The sequence below is a fragment of the Callorhinchus milii genome, unplaced genomic scaffold (assembly GCF_018977255.1).
Source record: "Callorhinchus milii isolate IMCB2004 unplaced genomic scaffold, IMCB_Cmil_1.0 Scaffold3, whole genome shotgun sequence".
Classification (NCBI taxonomy): domain Eukaryota; kingdom Metazoa; phylum Chordata; class Chondrichthyes; order Chimaeriformes; family Callorhinchidae; genus Callorhinchus; species Callorhinchus milii.
In genome coordinates this window covers 23677106-23694342 of record NW_024704744.1, presented here as the reverse complement: position 1 = coordinate 23694342, position 17237 = coordinate 23677106, and the positions used below count along the sequence as shown (strand labels likewise).

General features: G+C 40.9%; 1 protein-coding gene across 1 annotated transcript in view; it reads left to right on the top strand.

The window, feature by feature from the left end:
• Positions 1 to 452: 452 nt before the first annotated feature.
• The window catches only part of LOC103183141 (dystrobrevin beta), a 325008-nt gene continuing 308223 nt past the window's right edge, over positions 453 to 17237 (top strand). The window contains 2 exon segments of the mRNA XM_042333694.1: positions 453 to 484; positions 8723 to 8812. Coding sequence (XP_042189628.1) covers positions 8760 to 8812 — 53 coding nt within the window. The 5' untranslated portion in view covers positions 453 to 484; positions 8723 to 8759.

Below are 17237 nucleotides of genomic sequence, written 5' to 3'. Positions count from 1 at the left end.
GTAGCAGAGAGAAAATGCTTACTATGGACAGTTGCTAGATTTTATATTCATACCCAACTGAGTGCAGTAGTCTCTCGCTGAGAACAATCAGTGTGGTGTGGCACTACAGCAAAGCTACGTTTTATGTGGAAAGCATGTTGATATATTTGCTCCGATAATGTAGGAGCAGTTGATTCATTTCTGAGTCATTTGCAAACAATAGGCACTACAAACATAAATTTTAATTGAGATTCGTCCAGGATACTTCTTTACCCAAGGTACGATAGCATAAATGTTACTGTCTATTTGGATAGATCTCTATTTCATAGCACAATGTCTAGAGCGGTACAAATAACGATACTAAACAATTATATTCATATTACGCCTTTCACATTGGTAGGACATCTCAAAGTGCTTCACACTGCTAGCAGGGCACCAGAGCCTAGGAAAATGTGACCTGAAGCGAATGCGGAGGGGAAAGATGACTGATAGAGTGGTTAAAGAGGTAAGCCGTGAAGTGGGCTTTGCAGATGGGGAGAGTTGGAGGGACTTCAGGATCAAGTTCCAGAGAGTGGATGCAAACCTGTCAATGGTGACATGGAGAGGAGCATAGCTATGTCACTCACTCAATCCAATAAGCAGCCTCATGAAGTGTATTTAGAAAACAGTTAAGTAATAGAAGGTTAGTTCTTGAATGAAAAGTCTTTAGCTTTGTGTGAAGAAATCTATCATGACTTAGATATGAAATCTGATGCTTATTGCTGAAAAATCCTTATTTATCTCATCATCGGGACCTCTACCTTCACAATACAAATCTTTCGCAACCTTGCCTCACCCTATCTTTGTGATTTCCTGCAACCCTACTAATCCAGCTGCTCATTTCCCTCAGCAACAACAATAACTTGCATTTATACAGTGCCCTTCATGCAGAGTAGCGACTTGGAGCGCTGAACAGAGGCAGAGCCTTCTGCTGAGCTTGGGGGAAGGGAGTAGGTGACCATAAGTACGGTTGAAGAGGAAGGGCTTCAGGTGTGATCTGAGGGGGAGAGTTCCAAACTTTCAGGGCACAGTGGCTGAAAACACGGCCACCGATGATAGAGTGGTGGGGACGAGACACAGATGGGAGGCTGGAACCAGGGAAGTGGAGGTGGCAGGTAGTGAGGGAAAGCAGGTCGTGAGGTACCAGGGAGTGAAGGGATTTGTAGACAATTGTGAGGACCTTGAAGTCGATTTGTTCTGTGATCGAGAGCCAGTGCAGTCTGGTAAGGACTGATATGAGGGGGGTACAGAGTTTAGTGTGCAAGCCTATGCAGCATTGGATATCTGTGAGTATTGGCAAGCTATTTGACTGAAGAGTCATGTTTCAAAATTGAGTCTGATTCCATCTTCATGGATGCTTTTTCCAGTAGGGGGCGAGATGTGAATGTAGAGCAACAATGGGAAGCTTTCTGACATTTTCCTCTCTAAACCTTGGGCAATGTGAAACAATTGTAGTGCTCCAATTGTTGTCTTATCTGAGCCCAGTCAGCTTCATAAGACCCTAGTCTTCCTTAGTAATTCCACCCAGTGTTACCCTGTAAGATAATTTTGTACAGAATTGTGGAAAATTCTTAAACTCTGTTATTTTGGAAGACTTTATGTAAAAAAAACTGGAAAAGCGGCCTCCAAATTGAAACTGAATTTAAGAATTTATCACAATTCTGCGAGACCTTAAAATATTAAAACAAAACTTATCCTACAGATTAAGACTGGTGGAAAATCCGTTCCCCAGAATCAAACCGTGGGTGACAACAATAATTAATTGCATTTGATATGGTGCCTTTCATACCGTTGTTGAAATTTGAAGGTACTCCACAGATTTTTACTGTACAGTTAATGACTATTTTCACTCAGCAATGTTTCACAAACAGCCATGAAGTGAATGCCCAATTTATAGGAGATTGTTGGCACAGTCATACTGGGAGAAAATCTCTTCTCTATTCGAATCTTGTATCTAGTTTATAACACTGTATTTTTTGAATGGGAATGGCTATAATTAGGAAGCTTTCCATATTTACATTGTCCTTCAGATGAGGCAAAGGAGGAACTTTGTTTCAGATTAACTTATTATCATTGGCAGAGAAAGAGAGATGATCATCAATCATTGACACCTATTGCATTTACTGTGCTGGCTGTGCCAAAGAGATTGTGACATAAAAGTCCCATTGTTTCTCTGCACCCAGATTTATACAACTCACAGTTAAACACAAGACCATTTCAGTACATTTATGACCAAAGCGGTTACTTTTTATGACAGTCATTTGATGTATTGGCAGATAACTTACAACTTAAACACAGTCAGCGTTTACAGAAATCCTATCCGTACAAAAATATATTTGTGGAGGAGGATGTGGAAATCGTTCAGACTCAGTCAAAATATGACACATAAGTGTGTACAGACATCCGAATGTTACTGCATGGCCCCATTTCCTTATGTTTAGCATAAACATGTACGTTTCAGTGGAAATAATTGCATTTCCTTTTCTGAAGTAGTAAAGGGGACCTTTGCTACCATAACCTGTGGGCTTATTGAATGAAAACCTTGAGAATTGCCTGGGATGCTGGTGATGGAGTAAATAAACCCCCGATTGCTCATTTCCTTTTAAAACTGAATAAAGAGAAGACAGCTCAAGTCTGCCAGGAAGTGAAGGTTAAAGGTCAATAAAAGAGTTTAAGAATTATTCAAACTGCACCGGTTTCCATCAGTGGTGGAATGCACTGCACTCTTTCTGCAATCACACACCACATCTTATCCAGACCTGTCCATCGTAACAATCGTCAAACCATGTGCTAAGTTAGTTGCTTAAGGCATAACTTTTCTTCAAATTGCTTGGCTCTGTTTTTCACCACAGATTGACTTCCAAGAAAGCAATTGTATGGGCCACACTGAAACTAACAAGCAGAAGGTAGTCACAAAATGTTACAGCATGGTTCAGTTTGCATTCTTGTATTTGAAGTCGATAGAATTGTTTCACAACTGTTAATTTTGTATTAGGTCTCCCAGTAAACTCCAATAGCAGCAAAAATAAACATATTAAACTGATGTGATCACCAACATTTTTGACCAGGGAGCATTGTAAATTAGTACCGTTTCAGTTCTGGTGAAGGGCTATGTGTGTCCACTTTCAGGTGCTATTTGACCTGTTACGTATTTCCAGTGTTTCTGTTTGAATTAGCAAATTTATTAACTACTTAATTTATCATAGAATGACTTCCAATACTCACCTTTGATGTCAGAAAGGTGCAGAATTTTTCCATAGGAAGGCAAAAAGTGCTCTCTTATTGAAAGAGGCTGATTTTGTAGTGTGTATGTTTGTAAAGACGACAACACCACAGTGATCTATTGTGTGTAGTTTGTGTTTTCTGCTCTTCAACAACAAAGTTACATTTGTATAGCGCCTTTCACATCGGGAGGACGTCCCAAGGCGCTGGACAGACAGAGTTACGGACCCGAGCTGGGTGTCAGGGTTGGGCAAGGTGGAAGGCAGGTGGGGTAGCAGGGAGATCGAAAGCATGGATAAAAAGGAGGGTTTAGAGATGGATCTTGAAGGTGGCAAGGGAGAGGACGAGGTGGAGAGACTGCGGGATGGAGTTTCAGGGGGTGGGGGGCAGAGTGGCGGAAGGTCCGCCCGCCAATAGTGGGGCGAGCAAGGTGGGGGATGTGAAGCTGAGCGGAGAGAATAGGCAGGATGGTAGGGAGTTAGGAGGTTGCAGAGTTAGGGGGGAGCAAGACCATGGAGGGCTTTGAAGGTGAGGACCAGTTTCTTGAACTGTATCGTCTGTGTGATGGGAAGCCAGTTTTGTTGGGCAAGGATGGGGGTGATAGGCTCGCGGAGCCTAGTGCGGAAGTGGACATGGGCTGCAGAGTTCAGGATGATTTGTATCCTATGGACGGAGGTGTTGGGGAGGCCGGCAAGCAATGAATTTGCATAGTCGAGGCTCGATATAATGAAAATGTGTGTGAGGGCTTTGGCGCCCTGCGATGTGAGACAGTGGCGGAGCCGGGCGACAATGTGGAAGTGAGGGAAGGCAGAGCAGGTCATGGCGCAGATGTGGAGTAGAAAAGATGGTTGAGGGTCAAACAAGACTCCCAAGGTTCCGTTCTGGCTTCACAAGATGGAGTGCGCAACCATGTCTTTGGGTCTGAAATAGACTTGGTAAGATGTGCCTGCTTTTTAGTAGTAGTAATAATAATAATAAACCATGCATTTGATGTCGGGCCTTATCATGTCTTCGAGACGTCTTAAAATGCTTCACAGAATATACTGTAAAGTGAATTGACTGTATATTTTGTGAGCGAAATGACGACAGTTATGGTGTCTGTTCCAAGGAAAGAAACTGGTGGAGACGTTTTAACTCTTGGAAAGTGATAGTTTCCAATGGGAAAAGTTAATGTGTGCTTTATAATACTCTTGCAGATGAAACATTCACTCCAAATAGAAACCTTCTGATTGTGTTGGCTCAGCAGAGGTTAGGTTGCGGATGAATTTCACTGGTGGTCAAATTCTTGCATCTTTTAATCGGGTCATGCAGTTGATGTGGTGCTATATCATTATTTAACAGTGTTGTTTCCAGGTTGCTGGGTTTGAAGGAAACACAGAAAAGTGGAAGAATTTTCCAACCAGAAGTGATCCCAAAATGAGCTCCACTTTGCATTCTATCAATAAACTATTCATTTATTTACATTTATAGAACTTTTAAAACGATGTAGAGGTCTACCTTTCCTTTGCTCTCTTCTTGATGGCATTATTCCTCCAATACTTGGGTGTTTGGCTGCGAGGTGCACAGCAGTGGCCCAGGTGATTTCGACAGTTTTCTCCCCTTTACAAGTAGGAAAGCACTTGCCTGTGACAACTCATAATTTGGGAATGGTGGAAGAAATCTGCATCTTATTACGTATTGGTGCTACTCCAATGTGCTGTACCATCCTTTTCCCCTCATGCAAAAGTAACCTTTTAACCAGTGCACAGTTCAGCCTTTGCTCAGTCAGCCCCTATTTCCACTTGTGCATATAACATTCAGTGTATGGCATGTGTATCTGGAACTCTCTCCCTCAATCCCTCTGCCTTGTCTCATTCTTCTCAATCTTCAGGTAATGTCTGGCGAATCTTCTTCTTCGACCATGCCTACGATCACCTTCCCCCCCCCCAACCCACCTACCCCGGCTTGGTGTCATGCTCCGCCACTGTCAAGCGCTCTGGAACGCTACCCTGTGTGTGGGGGCTATATAAATGCATGTTGTTGTATCTACAGTCATCAACAAGGGGCTGTGCTAGACCATCAAATGCAGGAATTTTCAAATCAAGCAATGGTGGCGTCTCTGCTAAAAGCTCTAATAACCACAAGGTTAGTTTAGCAAAAAGAAAATGGATATTTAAGCTGCTTTTACAGTTTGGAAGGTATTTGATACTTTCTAACTTCAGTTAAGGTGCTTTGAGCACATACATTGTTTACATTTTGAGCTGACAGATGATATCTGTGCTGTGCCACTTCCTTCTAACAGTCATTCAGTCAGTAAGTGGATGTCAGCATAATTTGTAAACCGTATGCGTCTTTGATCATCTCTGTAACAATTCACTGAAATACTGCGTGTTATTTTGCAAAACAGTCACGTAACTAATTTGAGGTTTGTTATGTTAAACTGGTTTAATTCTAAAGGTTAATGTGCCACGTGGGTATTTCAGATTTAAATCTACAGAAAGCAATTTTCTACCATCAGCAGGAATACTTTCTGAGTACGCCGATACCATTCAGAAATAAGTCGTTAGCATAAAATCCAATAATAATAATAATCCTTACATTAAGTATAGCGCCTGCCACATTGGGAGGATGTCCCAAGGCGAGCGTCCACAAAAATGTCTGCATGAACAGTTGTGTTTATTATGGGCTTATTGCAGAGTTGGATAATTTTGAACAATAGACTGTGGCAGTTGATAGCACCTAATTCAAAGAATCATCTACGTTCTTCCTATGCCAATGAAATTTGCAAACAATTCCCTGGTAAGTGAGTTCTTCCACTAGGGGGAGCCAGCCTGGCTCAGTTGGTAGCACTCTCTCCTCTGTGTCAGAATGTCATGGGTTCAAGTTGGGACTTTGAGTTTGTAGTGTTGGACAGGCTGACACTCCAATGTAATGCTTGGGAGGGCGCTGCCTTGTTGGAGATTCGATCAACAACAACAACAACAAGATTCCATTTATTGAGCGCCTTTCACGTCAGGAGGACGTCCCAAGGCGCTGTTCAGTTAAGTCAGGACCCGAGCAGGGGGGAAATGGTCAGGCTGAGGGGAGGGAAGGGAGGGAGCGAGGAGGGGGTAGAGTTGAGAGGGGAGCTGAAGGCTCGGTCAGAGAGAAAGGTCTTGAGACCGGCCTTGAAGGAGGAAAGGGAGGAGGCGGCGAAGGCACTGGGGGATAGAGTTCCAGAGCCTGGGGGCTGAGAGGCTGAAGGCCCGGCCACCGATGGTAGGGCGGTTGGGGTGGGGGATGTGGAGCAGACCGGAGCCAGAGGAACGGAGGGTACGATCATTCAGATAAGACAATAAAATCATGGCCCAATCTGCCTGTTCAGGTGGACATTAAAGAATTATTAAAAAGAGAAGGGAGTTTTTCCTGGTGTCCTGTTCAAGAATCCCCTAGATAATATCGGTCATTCATTTCATTGGCTGTTTATCGGACATTGCTGCATGCAAATAGGCTGTTGTATTCATCTATAAAAGCAGTACACGGTCACAACACTTTAATGAAATCTCTGAAGCACCTTGATGTTTTGATGTGGTAAGGTGCTATCTCAAATGTAAGGATTATTATTATTTAACAGGCAACTAATACATCGTTGACAGATTTATCCATTTTGCCAAGAATGGCTAGAAGTACAGTAACTGACCAGCCAACAGCTGATTTTGTGCTATTCCTGGCTTTCAGCCAAGACTGTTAGATTCCTCGTGAAGGTGGTCACTGAATCTGGTTGACAAGATTATTTATTGAACAGGTGGTCTCTGATGTTGTACAAAACATCACCCTGATAAATTCATAAGTCAACAAATAGCTCAATCCTCTTGAATCAGTATTGCTTTCTCTGGATATTTAAGCCTGGCGAGGAACTAACAGTTGGATACCTTTCGGGAAACTATAGCTAGGGATAACATTAACCAACCCTGAACACTAGTCTTGTATCAATGGGGTTGTATATAATAATAATCATCCTTGCATTTTATAGCACCTAACACGCCTTTAACACTCACAAAGCGCTTCACAGATTATACTGTAAAGTGAATTGTCTGTATATTTATGGGTGAAACGCGGCAGCCAATTATGTACAGCAGTGTCCCACAAACAGTTGTGGATTGAATGACCATATTATAATTTTTTTTGCAGGATTATTGGAGTGCAATACATCAAGAAAAGCCACATAAAATGGGCAAATTCAACTTGCAGGCCACCCTGGGTACTCTGTTACATTGTACATTGCTCCAGTATTGTTATGGTTCTGTGCTGTGGGCAGGGCTGTTGGGTGGAGCTGATTGATCCATATGATGGGGTGAGAATCGTGCACTCACTGCAACAACAGTGCTCTGGGCTGTGTGGGGCAGCATGACAACAACAGACAGCAGGCTTCCAAGTATCTGGAGTGGTGGGGAGACATTCTGAGTGGACGGGGTGAGGAAGGTGCATTCCTTCCATGATAGTGCAGCCTAGGCCTTCGCTGCTGGGAGGTCAAGTTGGAGTTGTCTGGAAGAGGCGGATGAAGGGTTCAAAAAGTATTATTAAAAAAAATCCTTGAATTTGATATGGCGCCTTATCACGTCTTTGAGACGTCTCAAAGAGCTGCACAGAATATATTATAATCTGAATTCACTGTATATTTTATGGGCGAAATGCAGCAGCAATTACTCACAGCAAGGTCCCAAAAACATTTGTGGATTGAGCGACCTATTATTTTTTTGAAGAGATTATTGCCTTTCTGTACTGTAGCAAAGTGGGTTTGGGATTCGAGGAAACAAATGCTGATGTATTTATAGAATTATAGAAATTTACAGTGCAGAAATAGGTCATTCGACCCATCGAATTTGCACGAGCTCTCAGAGCGAGGTGTTCATTCAATCCCACTGCCCTTCCCATACTCCTTCAAGCCTCTGTCTCTCACCTACCTGTCTTATTTCCTCTAGGAACCCAAAATGGAATCTGCTTCTACCACCTTACTTGGTAGGGCAGTGTGCATCCCAGCAACTCTTTTGAGTGAAGACAATTTTCCAAAGCTCACATTTTGCTTCTCCCCATTTAACCTGTCAAAACCTTTCATAAATTTTGTAAGCTCCCACATATAGGAGCAATCACGTTTGACAATATTGGGTTGAAGGCATTTTAGTTGCACGTTGGTACGCAAATTCGTTATTAAAAATAATGATTCTTGCATATAGCATTTGGTAAGTTCTTGGCTGATTTTAAATTCTCTGGACATCTGCTTTTGTTTCCTCGAACCTCAAACCCACTTTGCTACAGTACAGAAAGCATATGTACAACCAGCTGCATAACTGCTAATTTGTGTAAGGAAAGCTGCACAGTACAGTAAACAGAATATGCTTGTCAAAATTAGGTGAGAAATACAAAACAATTTATTTTTCTGTTTAACTTGAAGGTAAATTTATTGCATTGCCCTGATTGGATTCCTATTTCATGTTAAGTAAGTACCTCTCTATCCTATTTCCAGGTGATACTGTCAATTTAGTCACTTGCTGCTACCTTTCATGAAGAGCTGCCATTTTGGGTCTCCACTTGAACTTGGAGCTGCTCCAGTGAGGTAGGCTATATTATTATGATTATATTATGTTCTTATGCAACTGTTCTATTCACTGATACAACTCTGCACCAACCTAACTGCAAATCCAGAGACTTCTGAATTATCAACAGTTATTGTTATTCTGTACTCTATATGTTTCATACTCACGATTCAGATCTAGGCAGGAATGCTCTTGGAGCATGTATCTTGTGACATCTCCATGTACAGTGGTAATGACAGCAAACAGCTTGCATTTAGATAGTGCCCTTCGTGCACCTCATAACCCTCTGTTGCTTGCATTGAACATTGTTCTGGTTTGCTGTTCCCTGCCCTCTAAGAAATTGGTACTATTTTCAGTGTATGTGACATAACAGCTATTTATTGCATTGTGGAATGAGCCACTTTTTGTATATTGAGATGTCTTTCTTTGCTCTCAGAAAAAGCCTCTACTGTGGACTCTGGTGGAGTCCTGTAGCGTATTGGTTAGAGCACTTGCCTTGCAAGCGAGAGGACCTGGGTTCAATTCCCGGGCAGGGCGAAATGTTAGGCAAGTCTCCTTACTCCACACCCTCTGTTTACTTAGCAGTAAGTAGGAACCCAGTTGTTAGTTGATTGGAGGATCGCTTTTCTGGGGGTAATAATCCCTTAACTTTTTTTTAAAAATGTGATCACTCAATCCACGACTGTTTATTGGACACTGCTGTGCGCAATTGGCTGTCGTGTTTCACCCACAAAATATACAATCAATTCACTTTCCAGTATATTTTGTGAAGCGCTTTGAGACATCTTGAAAACATGATAAGGCGCTGTATCAAATGTAAGGATTATTATTGTTATATTAATGGTAAAATATTTAAATTTAGTGTTGTGCCTTATCGCATTGATGTGTCTTAAAGTTCACCCAATTTGTCAGATTCAAGTGTCTTGGCTGTGTTGTAGTCTGATCCCAGTCTGATTTGCAGAAATGTGACAATAGGATTGTTGATGCGCATTTTCCTTCCTCTTAAGGCTTCCAATAAATACTGCTCCAATTCCCCATGAGACCGCTAAAAGAAAAAGAAATGTAAACAATTCCAACTCGATTGGTGACCCTGAATAATATTTCAAATGTATATCAACCAAAGTGCATTCTATTTCCATGGCAACTACCCTTTAATATAATAATCAAGAAAAGTATTCAATCTGGATCATGTGTTTATTACAGGTGCCTATATATATATATATATATAAAATATATATGTTCTTATCCTCCCCAACTCAACATCTCTGAAGTCCAAGTTTATAAAGCTCTCATGTTGTAAGGATTTAGTTTATCTCACTGCTGTCAGTTATTTAAACCTATGCTCCTAACTTTCAGGGATCTTGTGCATGAAAATAAAGCAATCTCCTTTGTAAAATATCTCCTTTTTAACCAGTTTGAACAGGACACAATGGAGAGAGAGTGCAGTATATTTTTAGGTTAATTTATTTTATGCAGTTTGCCTTTCTAAATCTTCTCACTGCAATATATTTTTGAATGAAAATCCAAATATCAGATGATAATATCTAAATCAGAGTATTCGAGAGGTTCAGTCAGTCACATACACTTTTGCAATGTGTGATTGCACATTGCATCCTCTGAACTCTGGTAATATCTATTGAGTATTCATCAAAATGCTTTCACCAACAAGAACAATGGGAATGGCAGTCTGTTCAATTATAGAAAGCTCTCTGAGTCTGAAGTGTTAAAATGGGCATTAATGCATGTATTTTCATAATTACATTCCTGAGCAACAAAATATTGTGTGTGTGTGTGAAAACAGAGACACACAGAACAATCTCATGTCTGGCCACATATCTATACATTCTATTTTGAAAATACTTTGTCATCAAATCAGTGCCATTTTGTATATTGCAAGTAGCCCAAGCTTCAATGCAAAACTTTTCTCTCTAATCTCCTGATGTCTGGTGCAGCAAATATTGAAAATGTAGAAACAAAATAGCGGTTTATCAGTAAATGTTGTAGATCTTATTATTTACTGTGATTTTACTTTAAATATAGATGTGGGAACAATCTGAAATAAACTCTCTTTTTGCTGCATCTTAAAGTATAACTGTCTGTAAGACAAAACTATCATATAAGCATTGAACAGTCAATCACCTGCTATGGTATTACTGTCAGTTACCTAATGATGCAGAATGTTCGATTTTCTGAATGCAAGGAATTATTTCTCTGGTCACAGTAGAATTGGAGAAAAATGCAATTCACACAAGTCTTTGGATAAGGAATGACTTCCATAATATGGGAAATGTCTAGCATTATTTAATACCTTGTTCCTTTTTTGAGAGTGAGAAGGACATGTAAATAATGATCGTCTGCGTATGTCAGCGAAGCGTATCATCAGTGTCATGATTGTGGAACTGACTAAAACGTTCAACATCATTAAACAGTGATGCTCATCCATGCAGACTCTGGCAAAATGCAGCCTGTAGTACTACAGTTCTACACCACCACACATTTCATGAGTGTTCTCTCAACAGCTTGCTAGGTTGCTGACAATTTGTTTAAAAAAATGTTGACCTCCTACATTAGAATATATGTGCCTCTTATATCCTAAATTGATGTGTCTTAAGATGATTTAGCAGGTTGTTGCCTGAAACCAGCCATTGGAAATGGCAGTAGGATGCATTGTTTTGGATCTTGTTCTTACTGTCAAGTTATTGATGAATGTTTTACTGCTCCAGTGTAATCATAAGCTGCAATGAAATTTTTAAAAAAAGGCTAGTTTTCTTGTATGAAGTGCTATTTACTTGTCTATACTATGGAGACTATGTAAAGCAATGGTGCAGTGATATTTCAAATGCAGCTCAAGGCTTTCACCTACTATTTAATTACCCATTGAGTACTGAATGACCTTTATTGCTTGAAAAACAAACACGTTGGCTTTCTATCTTGCAAAAGATGTCAAAGTGGTTTCCTATAGAATTCTCATCTGGAAAATTGTGAAGACTTTAAACGCTGTTCTTTTTGTAGTTCTTTAAGCGATGCAAGATATTACCCCGTGTGAAGGGTGATATATAAATGCAAGTTGTTGTAGTCGGAAAGATGCATTGTTTTTTCATTCATTAAAGTCAAAATATTTTTTGCCATTAAAAAAAAGTAATCTTGCTACATTTTCGCAATTTGTGCAAAAAAAATTTTTTCAGCTTCTGTGCAAAGAAAATCTGGGATTCATAATGTATCTATCAGTGTATTCTAAAACTATGGTTCAGTTTGAGAAGGCCAAATAAAAGCATAATTATCATTTGAAGACCAGCTGGTTTAAATGATTAGACAGAGGGTGCAGGGAGTGTGGAATTCTCTACCACAAACTTTTGTTGAAGCAGAGTATGAAGATTCAAAATCAGACACTTGAAAAAGAGGACTATTAAAGGAGAGTGAGGAGGAGAGTGAGATTTGATTTAGGTAGTTCACTTGGAAAAAATTTGTTTGTGAGGCTGAATATTTTTNGTGCTTTAACGTTTTATGATTGGATCATTGTTTGTATGGTAAGCATAGATTATTGGTGTACAATGAATGGTTGAACTTTTTGAATTGGTTTGGAGATTAGTTTTTTGAGTAGGTTTTCTGATGCTTTTGGATACTGAAGAGGTATTGGTAGATTGCAGGGTTGTAATCCAGTGAACATTCAGAACCCCTGAACTGTAAGAGCAAAGATCAGGCAGTTTGCTAGTTGAATTCTGATCTTGGATAACCTGTTGTATCCTCTGCCAGACATACAAAGCTGTTTATGGTGTAAGACGTCGAAAGGAGGAGAAAAATTTGTCTTCTTGCTGGTTTGGGTAGTTCTGGTTTAAGTTTGGGACTTGGGGCCACACTGATGACATTGATATTGAAGGGCAGTAAGATAATCTGAATGGGCAATTGCAGAAGAATTCGCTCTTACTACAGTAGTCAGAAATACAAAATGATGTTGAAACTAATAAACCATTTTTTTTNATAAATCATGCTACATTTATTAGTAATTGATGCTGGATCTGAATGAATTGTCACAAATAGAGGCAACTGAATTGAGTTCACTTGTTTGCATATTCCATATTATTGACAATTACAAACTCATTCAGCAGTGCAGACTTTTGCTTTTACTTGCCTCAACTCGCTCTCAGTATTCCCATAGGAAATTGCATCTGTAGATTTCTTCATAGTTGCTTTGTCCTTTGTGGGATTGAAGTATAAAACAAATTTAATTCTGAATGTTTGTCAAAATATTTTTACACTGTTGCATATTTATTTCGAATTGGATCCAAGAAGCGCTGGAATGTTTGAAGCAAGTTTTCTGTTTCCACAGAGAAGGCAACATCTTAGCCATTCTTTCTCAACACTTAAAGTCTTTGTCTTTTGAGTCCTAAAGCTAGTACACTGACTGTCACTCTCCAGCTCGATTGATACGGAGTGATTCTGTGTTGTGTGTTCAACCTGGCACAGTTGGTAACGCTTGCCTCTGAGTCAGAAAGTGGTGGAATCAAGTTCTATGTTGGGACTTTGAGCTCACAATCTGGGTAGATACTTTCATAATAATAATCCTTCCATTTGATATAGCGCTTTTCACGTCGGGAGGACATCCCAAAGCGCTTCACAGAACACACTGTAAAGTGAATCGACTGTATATTTGTAGGCGAACGCGGCAGCCAATTGCGCACAGCAATGTCCCACAAACAATCGTAGATTGAAAATGACCAATTTATTATTGTTTTTTTGGTTTTGGAGGGATTATTATTAGGCGTGTGGAGTAAGGAAACTTGCCCAAGGTTTCGCCCTGCCTGGAATTGAACGCAGGTCTCTCGCTTGCAAAGCGAGTGCACTAACCACTGAGCTACAGGACTCAGTGCTGTGAACACACGCAACATTGTCGGAGATGCTGCCCTTTGAATGAGACAAGAAACTGAATCTACCAGTTCAGGTGGATGTTACAAAAAGCATGACACCACTCAAAAAGAGAACAACAACAACAACAAGATTCCATTTATTGAGCGCCTTTCACGTCGGGAGGACGTCCCAAGGCGCTGTACAGTTGGGTCAGGACCCGAGCAGTGGGGAAATGGTCAGGGTAAGGGGAGGGAAGGGAAGGAGCGAGGAGGGGGGGAAATGGTCAGGGTAAGGGGAGGGAAGGGAGGGAGCGAGGAGGGGGTAGAGAGTCGAGAGGGGAGCTGAAGGCACGGTCAAAGAGAAAGGTCTTGAGACCGGCCTTGAAGGAGGAAAGGGAGGAGGCGGAGAAGGCACTGGGGGATAGAGTTCCAGAGCCTCGGGGCTGAGAGGCTGAAGGCCCGGCCACCGATAGTAGGGCGGTTGGGGCGGGGGATGTGGAGGAGACCGGAGCCAGAGGAACGGAGGGTACGGGCGGGTAGGTAGGGGGATAGTAGGTCGGAGAGGTAGGAGGGAGCAAGGCTGTGAATGGCCTTGTAGGTGAGGATGAGGATCTTGAATTCGATTTTCTGGGGGATGGGGAACCAGTGGAGGCGAGCGAGGGTGGGAGTGATGTGGTCCCGAAGCCTGGTGCGGGACAGTACACGAGCTGCAGAGTTCTGAATGACCTGCAGCTTGTGGAGGGAGTGCTGGGAAGGCCGGCGAGGAGAGAGTTCCCATAGTCCAGCCTTGAGGTGATAAAGGCGTGGACCAGAGATTCAGCAGCGTGAGGGGTGAGGTAGTGCCGTAGTCTGGCGACATTCCGGAGGTGATGGAAGGCGGTGCCAGTTGTGGCGCGGATATGGGGGAGAAAGGACAGCTCAGGGTCGAACAGAACCCCGAGGTTCCTGACTGGCTTTGAGAGGTGGAGAGAAGAGAGATTTGGCAACAATTCCCCAGATGATATTGGCCATTCACTTCATTGCTGTTTGTGGGGTGTTGCTGTGCGTGAATTGGCTTCGACATGCAAAGATTATTACCATTACAGACTCCTACAAAATACAGTCACTACACTTTACAGTATTGCTGGGAAGCCCCTTGAAATATTTCAACAATGGGGTGAGATGCTTTATCAACTGTGAGAAATTATTATTTTTCTCCAGCTTATCTTTCAGAAAGAAGTGGTGTATTTAACAAAGAGAACAATCTCACTTGTCATGACATCCATTGGTTGAAAGATCTTGTAGGAACATCCTCATTCCATCCTCCCTAAAAACTGCCACAAATCTTTCTGATTTCACTGATGTCGTCCTTAAGACTTATATTTCTACTTTCCCATGAGGTGCCACTACTGTCCTAACATTTGTTGCTGTGATTGTTTTTGAGCTTGGTGTCTGTTAACTGCCACGTCAAAACAGGTTTACCATTTGCTGTATAAAACAGTCAAACAATCCATGCTTTGCTAAATTCCCCAAATAGTCTATTGGGTAAATTGAACTGTTGGTGTAACACAGAACCATTGATATAAATCTGTGATGTTAGCTAATTTCTTTGAGTGGAACAGTTGGGGAGCCCAATTGTCTCTGGGTAATGTTCCTCATAACCATAAGTGATCCACTGCTGAAATGTGCCTTTGTGTGGCTATTATTGAGGAAAAAGCCAGCAATGCTCAGTGATGAAGTTGGAGTATCAGATCATTTGTTAGTGCTTGTGGAACCATTACCCATTAAGAGGGAACATTTTCAGGAGACTGCAGAAACGAAAAGAAAATTGGACAAGAAAAATCTGTCTTCCACGTAATTCACATTGATTGACTGGATTACCAGTCATCCTACTTGCATGAAAGGGCCAAACATTGCCATATAATTTCAGGAAATGTACTGTGCTACAATATGCACTCAGTGGTGATTTGTTTCGCCTACAAAATAGTCAATTCACTTTACAGTATATTCTGCGAAGCGTTTTGAGACGTCTTGAAGATGTGATTAGGCGTTACATCAAATGCAAGCATTGTTATTATTTGTGGTGCATTTCCTCATCACTTTATTGATGGGAGACTGTAACCTAACATTTAGAATTTGACCAAGATATGTTGTTTGGACATAAGCCAGACTTGCTTTATTATATGGATTCAGTTTAACAATGTTGTTGCTTGATACTTCAATTATCTATTCCCAATTTTATATCGGTGACCTGGAATGGAAAGACAACCTACAGCACATGAGTAAATTCTTTGATTGCCAAAGGTCATTGTTGGGGCCAGCTTGTGCTTGTGTCTTTGTGGTTAATGAACAGTTAGACAATACAGATTTATATAGTGCCTTTCATTTATGAAGGACATCTCAATGAGCTTTACACTGCTTGAGGAGCACCTGAGCCATGGGGGGTGGGAGTGAAGAGAGTGAGGAGAGGAAAGATAACCATCAGAAGTAAGTCTTAAGATAGACTTTTATTTGTTTTTCATCGTAAACATTCATCAATCTATAGCTCACTGGAAAGGTAATCTCTCTTAAAGAATGACAAATCTTAACACTATCAGCACTGTACACAAGTAGAATGAAAGAACTTTCACATTTTTTTAGCCATTTACCAAGTCGGATTTGCTCAAAGCACTTTACAGTACCAAATAAATAAAACGCTTGTTTTGGAAAGATTTTCAGGAGAAACACTTTTAAGGAAATCAATATGTGCAGATCAGCCAGACATTGGATTCCAAGCTTCATTTTAAAACAAATCTTCCAGCTCATTGGGCTGAAATGTTGGACTTTTTTCATCAAGACAGCAAGCTGCATATCAGAATAATATTTCAAATTGAATATGTTGTTGTTTCAGCTGTGCCAAAGATGCTAGATTTTTTTTTGTATAAATCCTGAATCTCTTTGTGCCTCACAAGAGTTTCTGTTAGCTCATTAAAATGCAATTGTTTTTCCCCTGCAGAATTTACTGTAAAAGATGTGCTTTCTGAACACTGCATGAAATCTTTGTACCGTTGGTCTCTGCAGGAAAGCAACTACAGTGCAACAACTGAAGCCATTATCACCGCTTTGGGACGTCCTCCTGATGTGAAAGGCGCTCTATAAATGTAATTTTGTTGTTGTTGTATTATGTCTCCTAAAGCATCTTTCACACTTACTACCAAACTTCCTTGCCACAGGACAGTCATTGTTTAATGCCACGATGTTAGAGGCCTGAAGAAATGAAATGCCCTAAAACCTAAGGGCACAGATTGCAATGCACGTTTCAGACAAACGTGTTGCTGCACCAGTTATCTCTATCATTAGGTAACAACAACTTGGATTTATATAGCGCCCTCCAAGCGTCTCAGAGCGCTTAACAATACTATCGATGACATTTTCTTTTTGCTTTAGTCATGTACTGCACAATTGTTTACCTCTGTGACCCTAAATAAAGATGGAAGAAAAATTGTGCTCTAGCTTTATTCCACTGTGTGATGACTAACCATATTTAATAAATACAGTGAAATGGGGATTTTTGTGAAATGATACCCAGCACTTGGCAAAATAGTAAATGATTTGGCTGGACTTCAATCTTTTGCCTTTTATT